The 16766-nt window shown below is 51.2% G+C and overlaps 1 protein-coding gene across 1 annotated transcript in view; it reads right to left on the bottom strand.

The window, feature by feature from the left end:
• The window catches only part of mib2 (MIB E3 ubiquitin protein ligase 2), a gene marked incomplete at its 3' end in the record, with an annotated part of 36569 nt that overhangs the window by 12389 nt on the left and 7414 nt on the right, over positions 1-16766 (bottom strand). Inside the window, exons 4-10 of the mRNA XM_084473610.1 lie at positions 7756-7862; positions 6176-6370; positions 5625-5767; positions 4580-4687; positions 3007-3111; positions 1746-1908; positions 482-615 (exon numbers count right to left, since the gene is read on the bottom strand). Coding sequence (XP_084329736.1) covers positions 482-615; positions 1746-1908; positions 3007-3111; positions 4580-4687; positions 5625-5767; positions 6176-6370; positions 7756-7862 — 955 coding nt within the window. The remainder of the gene's footprint in view (positions 1-481; positions 616-1745; positions 1909-3006; positions 3112-4579; positions 4688-5624; positions 5768-6175; positions 6371-7755; positions 7863-16766) is intronic.

Below are 16766 nucleotides of genomic sequence, written 5' to 3'. Positions count from 1 at the left end.
AGAGGAGGAGGACCAGAGAGGAGGAGGACCAAGAGGAGGACCAGAGAGGAGGAGGACCAAGAGGAGGACCAGAGAGGAGGAGGACCAAGAGGAGGACCAGAGAGGAGGAGGACCAGAGAGGAGGAGGACCAGAGAGGAGGACCAGAGAGGAGGAGGACCAGAGAGGAGAAGGAGGACCAGAGAGGAGGAGGACCAGAGAGGAGGAGGACCAGAGAGGAGGACCAGAGAGGAGGAGGACCAGAGAGGAGGAGGACCAGAGAGGAGGACCAGAGAGGAGGAGGACCAGAGAGGAGGACCAGAGAGGAGGAGGACCAGAGAGGAGGAGGACCAGAGAGGAGGAGGACCAAGAGGAGGACCAAGAGGAGGAGGACCAGAGAGGAGGAGGACCAAGAGGAGGAGGACCAGAGAGGAGGAGGACCAGAGAGGAGGACCAGAGAGGAGGAGGACCAGACGAAGGTTTGGGGTGCTTCTTGAGACTCACCTTGTCTGGATATTTCTGCACCAGCTCGCGGACTTTGTTGGCGCTGCCGTGCGCGGCCTCGATGACCAGCCGGCCGGGGTTGTCCTGCTCTGTGGACTGAGACAGAAGCTTCTCCAGCACTGAGATGACCGTGCCTGGACACACAGACAGACAGACAGACAGACAGAGAGAGACAGAGAGACAGAGACAGAGAGAGAGAGAGAGAGAGAGAGAGAGAGAGAGAGAGACAGAGAGAGATACACAGAGAGACAGAGGGACAGAGAGGGAGGGAGACAGAGAGACAGAGAGAGAGAGACAGACAGACAGAGAGACAGAGAGGGAGACAGAGGGAGGGAGACAGAGAGGGAGGGAGACAGAGAGACAGAGAGGGAGGGAGGGAGAGAGACAGAGGGAGGGAGGGAGGGAGAGAGAGAGAGGCAGAAGCAGAGAGAGAGACAGAGCGTGAGGGAGAAAGAGAGAGGGACAGAGAGGGAGAGAGAGACAGAGCGTGAGGGAGAAAGAGAGAGGGACAGAGAGAGAGGGAGAGAGAGAGAGAGCGTGAGGGAGAGAGGGAATATGAGAAGGACACAGAAAGGAGGCAAGGGACAACAAGGAGAGTTCATTAGCGTTAGACTTTGAAAAAGACGTTTTCATGCACTTTCAGAGACCGAGTACCGCAGGTATGCAACGCTTAAAATACCTCTGTCCTGCCCCACACGGAACCAGGAGGAATGAGTCAAAATGTCCCCATGCAATGTGACCACAATATTAAATTAGTCGCACAAAAGCATATCCAAACACACACACACACACGCATGCACGCACGCATGCAGTTGTGAATCACTTCCTTTGTTTGGCCCTTCCCAGGCCAGTGAGGTGAAGGACGACACAAAGAAGAAGAAGAGTTAGTAACCGGTCACACGGGGTTAGTGATGGGTTATGAGAGTGAGTAGTTGAGGTCGGGGCGTGGGCGTGTGTACGCCTGCTGCAGAGGAAACAGTCATCCAGCGTGCAAAGGGAGCAGGGTGAAACGGAGACTCCTGATTGGTGGAGGAGGAGGGGGGGGGGGGGGGGGAAACATTTCAGCAGAACACAGAAACAACCGCATGCAGAAAAAACAACAACAACGAGCCCCCGTAAAGCAGAAGCCTGCGTGGAGCACGGAGGAGAGGGGGGAGAGAGGGGGGGGGAGAGAGGGGGGGGGGCGGCGACGCAGACGGAGACGGAGACGGAGACGGAGACGGAGACGGCGGGCCGGGCGGCGGGCCGGGCGGAGTCTCCTTACTTCCTGACTCGCTGGGGTTCTCCGCCGTCATGAGGTTGGCGTCCACCTCGGCCGTCTGGGCCGAGAGGCAGGCGGGGTTGAAGGTCCACGTCTGGCCGCCGAAGGCCACGCGCAGGTCCCCGTCGGCGTACACCTTCAGGACCTTACCCACCTGGCCCAGGGCCTGGGGGGGAGGGGGGGGAGAGAGAGGGGAGGAGAGAGGGGGGAGGAGAGGGGAGACAGAGTGAAGCAGAGAGAGATGAGGAGGAAGCTCTTTGATATGTGCTGCTGTGACTGTGACTGTCTGAACTGTAATGACTGGATCGGCTGTCTGCGTGTGGCGGGCGTGGCATTCTTTAATCCTGTAGTCACTTCATAAAGCACCTTAAAGTACATTATTCTTTTGAGGTTGTAACTAGGTTACACAACCGTGCGTGCTTGTCACTCAAAGCTTTTAACTTTGCTTGTGAGTCGCTTTGGATTAGTGGATAAGTGTCTTAAAACGTGTCTGCTAAAACGTGCTTAAATGTGCTAAAATACCCCAAAATAAATGACAAACATAAGAAGAGATAGTGGACGTGTACATTGAACGAATAAGAATGGCGGGCCTAGATATGTTCGCCAAGAAACCCTTATATATATATATATATATATATATATATATAACCCCTATGTTATATAAACCCAACCATTATCGGTGGAGCAGCAGGCGTCCATTTCCCAGAATCTTTAATTGGGGCTCATAACGAGGGCAGCGGGGAGGAAGGGCCTCTAAGTGAGATTACTTCCTCAGCACCGAGGTTCCGGCGGCTGCCAAGCGGCGGCTTTGCGGTGACCGCTGCCTTAATATGATACGGGATCCAGGACAACAGTCCCCGGGACGGAAGAACACAGAGTCCCACGACCGACTGTACACGTCCCCTTCCTCAGCCCCCAACAGGGCGACACGAGAGGAGGAGGAGGAGGAGGAGGAGGAGGAGGAGGGGGAGGAGGAGAGGGAGGAGGAGGAGGAAGAGGAGGTGAGGGAGGAGGAGGAGGAGGAAGAGGAGGCGAGGGAGGAGGTGGAGGAGGAGGAGGAGGCGAGGGAGGAAGAGGAGGTGGAGGAGGAGGAGGAGGAGGAGGCGAGGGAGGAGGAGGAGGAGGAAGAGGGGGAGGAGGAGGAGGTGAGGGAGGAGGAGGAGGAGGGGGAGGAGGAGGAGGAGGAGGAGGAGGTGAGGGAGGAGGAGGAGGAGGAGAGGGAGGAGGAGGAGGAGGAGGAGGAGGAGGAGGAGAGTGAGCCTACGGGGGTCATGCTGTCGGTCCACTCTCCGTGGCCCGCCTGCAGTCGCTTCACGCTCTCCATGTCCTCCAGCACTTGGACCAGCTCCCCGACGCCGAACGTGGTCACCTGGGCGCACAGAACGTGAAAGACGTTGACTTGAGCTTCAACCACAGAAGATTCACTTCATCATGATGGAGGACAGACCCGCAGCCTGCTCGGAGTCGATAACAACAGCAAGGAGGGTTCTGGGCTCTTTGCTGGTTTGGTTTTTCTTTGCTGCTTAGCGTATATAATATAATATAATATAATATAATACAATACAGAACACCTTGTTCTGTTTGTTCTTTTTATTGTCTATGTATAAATATAAAAAAAGGACGGAGCTGCGTATAGATTGGATCAATGAAGATTGTAAACTGTATATAGAAACGTGACTCAAATAAAGATCATAAAATAAATAGAAGATCAGCAAGGACCAGCAGCAGCACTCAGGGTCAGTAACAGAGTGGAGACTTAATAGAGTTAATAGTTAATAGAGTTAGAGTTAATAGAGTTAATAGACTTAATAGAGTTAATAGAGTTAATAGAGTCAGTAGGGTCAGCAGAATGGTAACGAGGGGTACCTTGGTCAGGGAGTCATCAGTAGAGTTAGAGTTAATAGAGTTAATAGAGTTAATAGAGTCAGTAGAGTTAGGGTTAATAGAGTTAAAAGAGTTAATAGAGTCAGTAATGAGGGGTACCTTGGTCAGGGAGTCAGTAGAGTTAATAGAGTTAATAGAGTTAATAGAGTTAATAGAGTTAATAGAGTCAGTAACGAGGGGTACCTTGGTCAGGGAGTCAGTAGAGTTAGAGTTAATAGAGTTAATAGAGTTAATAGAGTTAATAGAGTTAATAGAGTCAGTAACGAGGGGTACCTTGGTCAGGGAGTCAGTAGAGTTAGAGTTAATAGAGTTAATAGAGTCAGTAACGAGGGGTACCTTGGTCAGGGAGTCAGTATAGAGTTAATAGAGTTAATAGAGTTAATAGAGTTAATAGAGTCAGTAACGAGGGGTACCTTGGTCAGGGAGTCAGTAGAGTTAATAGAGTTAATAGAGTTAATAGAGTCAGTAACGAGGGGTACCTTGGTCAGGGAGTCAGTAGAGTTAGAGTTAATAGAGTTAATAGAGTTAATAGAGTTAATAGAGTCAGTAGAGTTAATAGAGTCAGTAATGAGGGGTACCTTGGTCAGGGAGTCAGTAGAGTTAGAGTTAATAGAGTTAATAGAGTCAGTAATGAGGGGTACCTTGGTCAGGGAGTCAGTAGAGTTAGAGTTAATAGAGTTAATAGAGTTAATAGAGTTAATAGAGTCAGTAGAGTTAATAGAGTCAGTAATGATGGGTACCTTGGTCAGGGAGTCAGTAGAGTTAGAGTTAATAGAGTTAATAGAGTCAGTAATGAGGGGTACCTTGGTCAGGGAGTCAGTAGAGTTAATAGAGTTAATAGAGTTAATAGAGTCAGTAACGAGGGGTACCTTGGTCAGGGAGTCAGTAGAGTTAATAGAGTTAATAGAGTTAATAGAGTCAGTAGAGTTAATAGAGTCAGTAACGAGGGGTACCTTGGTCAGGGCCCCTGGGTGGAAGGTCCAGCGGATGTTGTTGCTGTACTGGACCCTGACGTCCCCGCGGTCCGTGATGCGGTGAACCGTCCCGATGCGACTGATGTACTGCGACCGCAAAGAGAAAACAGAGGACTGAGAAAACAGAGGACTGGCTCAGGCTCCCCTCCCCCGGGACCTCACGACCTACGACCTCCGACCGGTTCTCATGTGAAAATGTTATTTTATCTGCTCTGTTTCCTCTTCTCCCAAGTAGGCCGACTAGACTTCAAGCAGCCGCACGCACGCACACACGCACGCACACACACACACACGCACACGCACACGCACACGCACACGCACACACACACGCACACGCACGCACACGCGCACGCACACACACACACAGGTGGTGTACGCCACATTTGATCCACGTTGACCCGCTGTCGGATATAGTCGAGACACAGACTCTTGCGTAAGCGTCTCTGTAGCACCCAGATCTCTGAAGCACCCAGACGCTGCCTTCCTCTGTGCGCTCCATCTGCGCTCGCCACATTCCCAGCCCTCGCAATTCTAATATTAAACGTGAACCGCCGCGTTACATAAGAGATGTTCGCTGTATTTTGCCGCTGCATATCAAGCAGGGAGCCGAGGCCCACACAGACCTCACATCTTAACAGGAAGAGACGATTCTGAGCGAGTCGGGTCCGTTTAGCTCAGGAGGTAGGAGCGGGTTGACTTGGAACCCAGAAGATCGCTGGTTCGATCCCCGGCTCCTCCTAGCGGAGTGTGGAGGCGTCCCTGAGCGAGACGCCCTCACCCTGACTGCTCCCGGTGAGCTGGCCCTGTGGCCTTGCATGTTTGACTCCGCCATCGGTGTGTGAGTGTGTGTACGAACCGTTGCAAGTCGCTTTGGATAAAAGTGTCAGCTAAACGTCCTAAATGTAAATCAGAATGTGCCTTTCGTGCAAATATCCGTTTTTGAATCATTTTAGATCCGATCTGGATCTAAAAAGAACGGTTTGCAGGCCGTCGGGCGCCGCCCCGGTGGGTGGGTGTGAAGTACCTCGGCCATCTTGGGGTTCCACCCCCCGTGGCCCTCCTGCATCTGCCGCAGGATGTCGACCTCCAGGAGACACTTGACCTTGTCCCCCTGCAGGAAGGAGTGGCTGTCGGCGCTGTCCTGGCGCTGCAGCTCGGCGTGCTCTCCTGGAACAGAACCGTTCCCCCGGTGAGTCACGAGACACAGACGCTAATAATACACACACCGCTACGCTGGGGCTGCCCTCCGAAGAGAGGGGGAACTAAAAATAATAATAATAATAATAAGACAAGGATCTGGAGAGGAGTCGGAGTCCTCTGTTAAAGCGTCACGGGGGCTCTCTGCTCAACGCTTTAAACATCAGACTGAGAACATGGAGAATGGATATAAAACAGGTGTCAAAAAGGGTCATCGCAAAAATGACAAATAAAATATGCATGAACAACAAACTATAAAACACATCTATAAACGATGGAACTATAAAAGCATCTCAGAGGCCAGGATTTGCACGTCAAATTGAAACATGAGCTATTAACACAAATGTATATTATAACACAAAGGAGGGGGGGTCGTACCGAGCCGGGGCAGGTGGTCCTTGTAGTAGAAGCCCCCCTGGACGTCAGACACGTACTTGAGGTCCACCTTGCCCTTGTGGCCCATGCGGTAGACGTTAGTGGTTCCGTTGGACCAGGTCACGCTGGCCACGCTGCGGCCGGACTCGGTGTCCCAGCCGCGGATATCCACTACCTTACCCACCTTACCCTCCCCACCTACACACAGTGTGTCACGCACACACACACACACACACACACGCAGTGTCACACACACACACACACACAAACACACACACACACACACACCAGAGCACAAGACACAGGGGAGGAGGAGGAGGAGGAGGTGGAGGAGGAGGAGGAGAGGGAGAAGGAGGAGAAGGAGGAGGAGGGGGAGAGGGAGGAGGAGCAGGAGGAGGAGGAGGATGTTAGGAAAAAGGTTTTTTTTTCCCAGCCTTGAAAAACACAAGACAGAACATGTTAAGGTATTCATTAGAACACACTTGGAATGTGAGCCAAAACGTGGACTAATAAAGCTAAAACAAACTCTACGTAAACGCTAATGCTGTGATGCTCTACTGCCATCTAAGCATCGGGTACATTACACCACTACCACCACGACACAACAATAGATCATCTACACATCCATCTCAGCGGGTCCTCCACGTGGCCTGGTGGCCAACCTGACCAGACCCAGAGAGGCACGTCTCCTTTCAACATGCCCACCCATATATTCATTCATTCATTCATTCGCACGCACGCACGTTAATTCATGCACCATTCTAACCTAGTCAGTGATTTAGCCAAACCTCAGAGGACTTCACATTTGAAAGACGCCAACAGGACATTTTGACTCATTCGCTTCAACCCCTTAAAGAGATCGGCTCTAGTCTGGACGGCCATGACAAAGCAGAAACACACAAGGCAGTTCCCCCCCGTGTGCCAAAGCGTTCCCTTCTCATAAAACCGACCAATGGGCCGTTTGTTGTTCAGCATCAGGACAGACGGACGACCTAATCCGGCCCCCGGTTCAGGCTAAATAAGACCCACATCTTCATACATTTCCAATGTTCTGCATTCTTTGTTCGCTATGACACCGTCCAACTCAACCATGCATGGGACCTCCGCATTTCACTGCACCACGTCAGGCCCCAAAACCATGAGAACGCACTCACTTTTTGACCAAACAAGGTCTTTTTTTTAAGCAACACAACACACACACACACACACACACACACACACACACACACACACACACACACACACACACACACACACACACACACACACACACACACACACACACACACACACACACACACACACCTGCAGAGCAGACATGGGTGAGTCATGGCTGTTGTTGAATACTTTGCAGACACAACCAATTAACAGCAGCAACATAGCGCGGGTTAACGAGCTGGGAGGGTAGAGAGACGTTATGGGTTGAAGACTTTGAAGTGGGGGGGGGGGGGGGAGGGGGGGGAGGGGGGGCGGCCCGCCCAGCGGGGGGGGGGGCTGTAAACATGGAGGTACCTGCGCGCTTCAGGGGCACGACTGAACCACGCTTATTAATACCTTCCCCCCCCGCGGGACGGCTGACTCACCGTCCTGGTTGCCCCAGTCCCAGTCCGGTCCGCGCACCACTTTGACCCCCTGGAAGATTCCTTTGAGGATGATCCGCGTCAGGTTCTGCCTGGGGGCCAAGGTCACTCTGTGGGGAGGAAGGTCAGACAGTACCATCAACACTCTGTGAGGAGGACCAGGAACACGGTCAGACAGTACCATCAACACACTGTGAGGAGGACCAGGAACACGGTCAGACAGTACCATCAACACTCTGTGAGGAGGAGACCAGGAACACGGTCAGACAGTACCATCAACACTCTGTGAGGAGGAGACCAGGAACACGGTCAGACAGTACCATCAACACACTGTGAGGAGGACCAGGAACACGGTCAGACAGTACCATCAACACTCTGTGAGGAGACCAGGAACATGGTCAGACAGTACCATCAACACTCTGTGAGGAGGACCAGGAACACGGTCAGACAGTACCATCAACACTCTGTGAGGAGGACCAGGAACATGGTCAGACAGTACCATCAACACACTGTGAGGAGACCAGGAACACGGTCAGACAGTACCATCAACACACTGTGAGGAGGAGACCAGGAACACGGTCAGACAGTACCATCAACACTCTGTGAGGAGGACCAGACCAGGAACATGGTCAGACAGTACCATCAACACACTGTGAGGAGGAGACCAGGAACATGGTCAGACAGTACCATCAACACACTGTGAGGAGGAGACCAGGAACACGGTCAGACAGTACCATCAACACTCTGTGAGGACCAGGAACACGGTCAGACAGTACCATCAACACTCTGTGAGGAGGACCAGGAACACGGTCAGACAGTACCATCAACACTCTGTGAGGAGGACCAGACCAGGAACACGGTCAGACAGTACCATCAACACACTGTGAGGAGGAGACCAGGAACACGGTCAGACAGTACCATCAACACACTGTGAGGAGGAGACCAGGAACACGGTCAGACAGTACCATCAACACTCTGTGAGGAGGAGACCAGGAACACGGTCAGACAGTACCATCAACACACTGTGAGGAGGAGACCAGCAACACGGTCAGACAGTACCATCAACACACTGTGAGGAGGAGACCAGGAACACGGTCAGACAGTACCATCAACACACTGTGAGGAGGACCAGGAACACGGTCAGACAGTACCATCAACACACTGTGAGGAGGAGACCAGGAACACGGTCAGACAGTACCATCAACACACTGTGAGGAGGACCAGGAACACGGTCAGACAGTACCATCAACACTCTGTGAGGAGGACCAGGAACATGGTCAGACAGTACCATCAACACACTGTGAGGAGGACCAGGAACACGGTCAGACAGTACCATCAACACACTGTGAGGAGGAGACCAGGAACACGGTCAGACAGTACCATCAACACACTGTGAGGAGGACCAGGAACACTGTCAGACAGTACCATCAACACTCTGTGAGGAGGACCAGGAACACGGTCAGACAGTACCATCAACACACTGTGAGGAGGAGACCAGGAACACGGTCAGACAGTACCATCAACACACTGTGAGGAGGAGACCAGGAACACGATCAGACAGTACCATCAACACACTGTGAGGAGGACCAGGAACATGGTCAGACAGTACCATCAACACTCTGTGAGGAGGACCAGGAACATGGTCAGACAGTACCATCAACACACTGTGAGGAGACCAGGAACACGGTCAGACAGTACCATCAACACTCTGTGAGGAGACCAGGAACATGGTCAGACAGTACCATCAACACACTGTGAGGAGGAGACCAGGAACACGGTCAGACAGTACCATCAACACACTGTGAGGAGGACCAGGAACACGGTCAGACAGTACCATCAACACACTGTGAGGAGGACCAGGAACACAGTCAGACAGTACCATCAACACTCTGTGAGGAGACCAGGAACACGGTCAGACAGTACCATCAACACTCTGTGAGGAGACCAGGAACACGGTCAGACAGTACCATCAACACACTGTGAGGAGGACCAGGAACACGGTCAGACAGTACCATCAACACTCTGTGAGGAGGAGACCAGGAACACGGTCAGACAGTACCATCAACACACTGTGAGGAGGAGACCAGGAACACGGTCAGACAGTACCATCAACACACTGTGAGGAGGACCAGGAACACGGTCAGACAGTACCATCAACACACTGTGAGGAGGACCAGGAACACGGTCAGACAGTACCATCAACACACTGTGAGGAGGACCAGGAACACGGTCAGACAGTACCATCAACACTCTGTGAGGAGGAGACCAGGAACACGGTCAGACAGTACCATCAACACACTGTGAGGAGGAGACCAGGAACACGGTCAGACAGTACCATCAACACACTGTGAGGAGGACCAGGAACACGGTCAGACAGTACCATCAACACACTGTGAGGAGGAGACCAGGAACACGGTCAGACAGTACCATCAACACACTGTGAGGACCAGGAACACGGTCAGACAGTACCATCAACACTCTGTGAGGAGGAGACCAGGAACACGGTCAGACAGTACCATCAACACACTGTGAGGAGGAGACCAGGAACACGGTCAGACAGTACCATCAACACTCTGTGAGGAGGAGACCAGGAACACGGTCAGACAGTACCATCAACACTCTGTGAGGAGGAGACCAGGAACACGGTCAGACAGTACCATCAACACACTGTGAGGAGACCAGGAACACGGTCAGACAGTACCATCAACACTCTGTGAGGAGGAGACCAGGAACACGGTCAGACAGTACCATCAACACACTGTGAGGAGGACCAGGAACACGGTCAGACAGTACCATCAACACACTGTGAGGAGGAGACCAGGAACACGACACCGCTCAGGAACAAAAGGAACAAAGGCGCGATCAAAACACACTCAGCAGCACAACGCGCGCTGTGGCCTCTGTGTCACGACGAGGACCTGTCCCTCGACCTCACAACAACAACAACAACAACAAAACAAGAACAAGGATGTTTACTGTAATCAGGATCAGACACACCGCCGTTGAGAAGGTCGCCGAACGACACGTTCAGAAATAAAACACAAACGCCGTTCTGCCAACGCACCTTATGGTAAAGATCTGATCTGTCGTTGGCGGCGCAAAGGAGCTTCCTATTCCCATTCTCTGCAGCAGAGGTCAAAGTCCCGCGTCCATGTCTGCCGCACCGCTCGTCAGTGCTCCTAGCGGGACCGCTGCTCTGCGTGCCGAGAATCCCAAAGTGTCTGGGCGAGCCTTTCCAAGGTCGGGGGGGGGGGGGGGGGCTGAGCGCGACGCGTCCCTCTCACCTCCCTCTCCTCATCCGTACGCAGCGGCTGAAGCTACCCCTCCCTAGCGCCGCCTGCCATCCCCAGCCGGGCTCCTGACTGAGCGGGTGTCCGGGTGTCAGCCGCTGAGAGCGGCTCGCGGGCTGCGTGACTGAAGACACGTAGTAGAACTCAGTCGTCGTTAATCTTAGCTGTGCGGACCGGTCTGATCTGCCAGAGGACTGCCTCTTCTCAGGGGTCAGTGGGGGTGGGGGGGGGAGAGCGCTTTGCGGCTAATCTCTGGAAGGCAATCAGGAAACAATCCTGGAGAAAACCAATCAAGAGCACACCTCCACGTCTCACTGTGTGGAAGCTTTCCCTCCCGGGGGAAATACTGGGATTTGAGCGAGCACGATTTTGATATTGATAATGATAATGATGCTCACTGAACGCTGGCCGACGCTATAGACTTAGGCCCCGTCCCAATGCCTCCCTTAACCCTAGATCTTTGCCCTAACCCTAGATTTTGCGCGTTCTCGTGTAGGGGTAGGGTGTCCCATTACTGTAGGGAGCAAGGGGGGGGGGGGGGGGGGGAGTGCTATTTAGCCCTCATAATCAACCCTCAAAACGTAGTGAGGTCCGATGCAAGCTTAAAACGAAGTGGAAGATTTACCTTTGAGGGGCACTCCAGACCAAGTGGAGGTTTTGAGGGGGGGGGGGGGAAACAGGACAGGGCGTTAGAATAAGCGTTGTTGTGATGTGGAACAGAGGTGTTGGTGTCACTGACGTATTCTCACGTCAATAAGGACGTGGGTGGGTTGAGGTCGGGACAACGCAGCCAGCTGCTGTCTGTCACAGGCGGTGTTGTGGTCGTCTTGTTAGCGTCTGACCACACTCAGTGTAAACAAGTCTTTCCTGACTTAGTAATCCGACCTGAAAAGCCGCTACAGATTCAGGTCAGACACACACACACACACACACACACACACACACACACACACACACACACACACACACACACACACACACACACACACACACACACACACACACACACACACACACACACACACCTGTGGACAGGATTTTCCCAAATTCAAGGCCGAGAGGTTCCTTGGGTTCAAAGGAATGTCTTAATTATTAATGTACTTTTGTTTATTTAATTGATGTTGTGTTGATTTGCAACACAAGGGTTTTATATAGAACGCATGATTTAACACACACACACACACACACACACACACACACACACACACACACACACACACACACACACACGTAAGCACGCACACACACGATGCGGTGATCTGATTAAATTATCTAATTCCTGTTGACCACAATACCCCCATTTTTTCATTAAACGTAATAAAGTAGCACTTTGTAACCAAAATTAAAATCAGGATGTTACATCACTCCTGTAACACGCAGCCCTGCAGATTCACATGTGTTCTCTTGGGCCTGTCGGTGATTGCGTGGTGGTTTGTTTGTGTGTGTGTGTGTGTGTGTGCGCTTGTTCATATGTGTTTGTGTGTGTGTGTGTGTGTGTGTAACGTGTGACAGTAAAGGGAGTTAGGCGATGAGGGCGGGAGGGGGGGGGGGGGGGGTAGTGTCGTGGAGGGTTCACGGTGAATGTGTCATAACCGCCCTTATGGAGGAGGAATGTACGTTAGTGTTTCTGTAACCCCGCCCTCTTTCTCGGTTTCCTCCACCAATGGGAGCTCATCCAGAACCGGCAGTAAATCTGCACGCAGCTACACGCGCTTCTGCCAATGTTAATGTAATGTTAATGTAATGTTAATGTAATGTTAATGTACAAGATCCTTAAAAGAAAATACATTAAAAAAAAACACAACTGAAACCACAGGATTCTGAAGGCGACACCAGATCAGATGACATTATTAAACAACATCACATTACATTAACAAAGTTAATTGATCGTCTTTCCAGAATGATGGATGATGATACCGGAGCCCATTGGCCGTTGTTTTCAGCGGGTTGCCATGCCACCCAATCACTGGACCGCAACAGGCCAGGTGGAAGCAGGGCTAATGCGGTCATGTGACAACGTGACAACGGTAATCCGGTTAAATAACCCTGATTACAACATGTGTCGTCAGCCTGACCCCTCTTGGCCCCTCCTGGCCCCTCCTGGCCCCTCCTGGCCCCTCCTGGCCCCTCATGGCCCCTCCTGGCCCCTCCTGGCCCCTCCTGGCCCCTCTTGGCCCCTCTTGGCCCCTCCTGGCCCCTCTTGGCCCCTCTTGGCCCTGCCTGGCCCCTCTTGGCCCCTCCTGGCCCCTCTTGGCCCCACCTGGCCCCACCTGGCCCCACCTGGCCCCCTCCAGCCACACGTGGCGATGAGGCCATGCCTGGAAACACTCTTCAGAGAACATCTGTCCTCTCTCATCACCTGGTCTCTCCTCACCTGTCCTCTGCTCACCTGGTCTCTCCTCACCTGTCCTCTCTCATCACCTGGTCTCTCCTCACCTGTCCTCTGCTCACCTGGTCTCTCCTCACCTGTCCTCTCTCATCACCTGGTCTCTCCTCACCTGTCCTCTGCTCACCTGGTCTCTCCTCACCTGGTCTCTCCTCACCTGGTCTCTGCTCACCTGGTCTCTGCTCACCTGGTCTCTGCTCACCTGTCCTCTCTCCTCACCTGGTCTCTGCTCACCTGTCCTCTCCTCACCTGTCCTCTCCTCACCTGGTCTCTCCTCACCTGGTCTCTCCTCACCTGGTCTCTGCTCACCTGGTCTCTGCTCACCTGGTCTCTGCTCACCTGTCCTCTCTCCTCACCTGGTCTCTGCTCACCTGTCCTCTCCTCACCTGTCCTCTCCTCACCTGTCCTCTCCTCACCTGGTCTCTCCTCACCTGGTCTCTCTGCCTTAATACTTCTCTGATGATCGAGATGAGCCAGAATGGACGCTGTACTATTTGACCTGATGAAGCCCAGCTGTTCCTTGTCCCACGTTGGTCTGGTGGTGGTGTTACGTCAGCTGTTACTGGGTTATATCCTAACAACACTGAAGGTCACACCTGGTTACATCTGCCGTCTCTGTGCTTCACTGGTATGGAGCAAAAAAACGATTCAGTAATGTCAAAATGCCCCTTTTTTTTCCGTTTGCCTCCCATTCGAAATCCACTAAAAGTGGGTCTTATACAACGCACCACAGCAGTGCTTTTAAGGCCATGTGCGTCGTTATGAGGGAATGAGAAGCTGCTCCATCTGGGGGGGGGGGGGGGGGGGGGGGAGAGAGAGAGAGAGAGAGAGAGAGAGAGAGAGAGAGAGAGAGAGAGAGAGAGAGAGAGAGAGAGAGAGAGAGAGAGAGAGAGAGAGAGAGAGAGGGGGGGGGGGGGAAGAGAGGGCCTGCTGTGTGTGTGTTTCCCGTGCATAATAAGCAAACAGGGTTCCCAGTGAGAATATGATTCTCATGTGATGACTGTGTTTGTTTGCTTGACTGACTCGAGCAGCGAATGCGCTACGCTTTGACAGCGGGAGTGAGACGACAAGGACTCCATTGTCTCCATGACTGATCCATTCTGCCAACGGGTGAAGTCACCGCCTCATGCGTTTATACGTTTCACGAGGACAACATCTTTCAAAAGAAACAAACAATCACATAACAAACCGCTGAATGCTTCAGTGGACACGATTATTTTGGTATATTTAGTCATGTGTTTATTATTTCAGTGTTGTATCTGTTGTGACTATTCTGCGTGTGTTCCTGCAGCCCATTGTTAGCAGCGAGAGCGGTGGCTAGCAGCAAAAGAAAGCAGAAGCCAAAACAAGGACACGGCGAATCTGAGAGGGCAAGGTGCAGACCAAGAATAAATACCAGCAGAATCAAACCAGGCCTCGTTTCTGTTGGAGAGGAGAAGCCAACCAGCTCATTTATTCTGCCCAACTTTTCAACTGTGAGATCGGGTTAGCATAGCACACAAATCTATAAAACTACTACCTTATTAACTACTATCCTTACCGTCTACAGCACAGTTACATTTTAGTAAAAAAACTAAATTATTTTTTGTCTGTCGTTGACAGATGTCAGTGGCCTACAGCAGGAATGTGTGTGTGTGTGTGTTTATGTCCCCAGCAGCTCTCTGTTTAAGGCCCCTATGACTAACTAACCCTATAACTAACTAACCCTATAACTAACCCTAAAACCCCTCCAACTGAACTCTCTGAAGCTATGGGCGGGCCAGCACAGACAAAATGGCGGCCAAAGGAGTCAACCTTACCACATGTCTCAGTGCACAGTGACTTTACTGTACCTTGTTCAAACACCAGTGGTTATGAGAACGTTCCATCGTCGATTTTTGTATAAATGTATCAGGGCGTTAGGTTTGTCTTTATCTCTGCTTTATCCTCCCTCTCATTCTGTTGAATGGAGCACGTGTACAAACGTGAACATTCTCCATACTATGGAATGGTAACGAGCGAGATCTATTTTCTGACAAAATGCCAAACATTTTTTCAAAGCAGACGACAGCCATTGCTGGTGGCGGTGGAGTCTGTTAACGCAAACAAGCCTCTTGTTGTGTAACAGACGCTGGACTGAAGTACATGAACGTCCCTGTTTGAACTGGAGCGAGCAGGAACTGAGCAGTATGTCCCAGTAGCCTCAAACACAGCCGTTCACGAGTTCTCCCCTTTACCATGGAACCAGATCTAGTCCTTTACCATGGAACCAGATCTAGTCCTTTACCATGGAACCAGATCTAGTCCTTTACCATGGAACCAGATCTAGTCCTTTACCATGGAACCAGATCTAGTCCTTTACCATGGAACCAGATCTAGTCCTTTACCATGGAACCAGATCTAGTCCTTTACCATGGAACCAGATCTAGTCCTTTACCATGGAACCAGATCTAGTCCTTTACCATGGAACTAGATCTAGTCCTTTACCATGGAACCAGATCTAGTCCTTTACCATGGAACCAGATCTAGTCCTTTACCATGGAACCAGATCTAGTCCTTTACCATGGAACCAGATCTAGTCCTTTACCATGGAACCAGACCTCGTCTACAGGCTTCATTCAACGGTCACAGCCGCTCTGAGCCGCTCCCATTCCATTCATGCACCCGATGGCAAAGATAATCATTTAAAATGATTATAAGGTATTGTGTATAATCAGTCTGAGCTCTGTTCAGACTAAGCCCTCTCAGATGCTACAGCATAGCTTCCATTTCAATTTGGCTGCGTAAATGTGTCAGGCATAAATCATGCTTAACTAAAAGGTGCAGATGCAGCAAGTTCCCCCGCTACAACGAAATGTATTGAGTACAACGTTTATGGACCCTTACAGAGGCTGGTGGCACAACAGACTAATCCAGGAACCCAGTGGCTGTGTCTCACCCCATGTATAGGAGAATCTGGTATTATTCAAAAAACGAATTAAGAAATTAACAAAACTTAATATAATAAAACATTTAAATAAGGCCAAATAAGTTTGGCATTTTCCAAAAAAAAGGAAAAACATAGACGCATGGTAGGCACCTTAACATTACTTAAAAAGGGCTATAATATTAAATCCATTTTTTTTTTTCCCAAGTTTTTAAGTTTATATTTAAGATTGAACTGCGCAAGCATATGGATTAGATACAATATATCCACATCAACAACGAGGTACGGTAGAAACGTTTCCCCTGATAGCCCGTCCATTTGGTTAAGTAGTTGAAAGGTGAGCAGCTTGACTCACTGTTTGTTCTTGGAAATGATCTAAGCCATTCCTGAAAACACGGTCAACATGATCAGCTCTGGGACTGCTGTGCCAGGC

Source organism: Micromesistius poutassou (assembly GCF_964030765.1).
Source record: "Micromesistius poutassou genome assembly, chromosome: 10".
NCBI classification, from domain to species: domain Eukaryota; kingdom Metazoa; phylum Chordata; class Actinopteri; order Gadiformes; family Gadidae; genus Micromesistius; species Micromesistius poutassou.
Note: the sequence above shows the minus strand (reverse complement) of the source record. Positions and strands in the feature narration are given on the sequence as shown.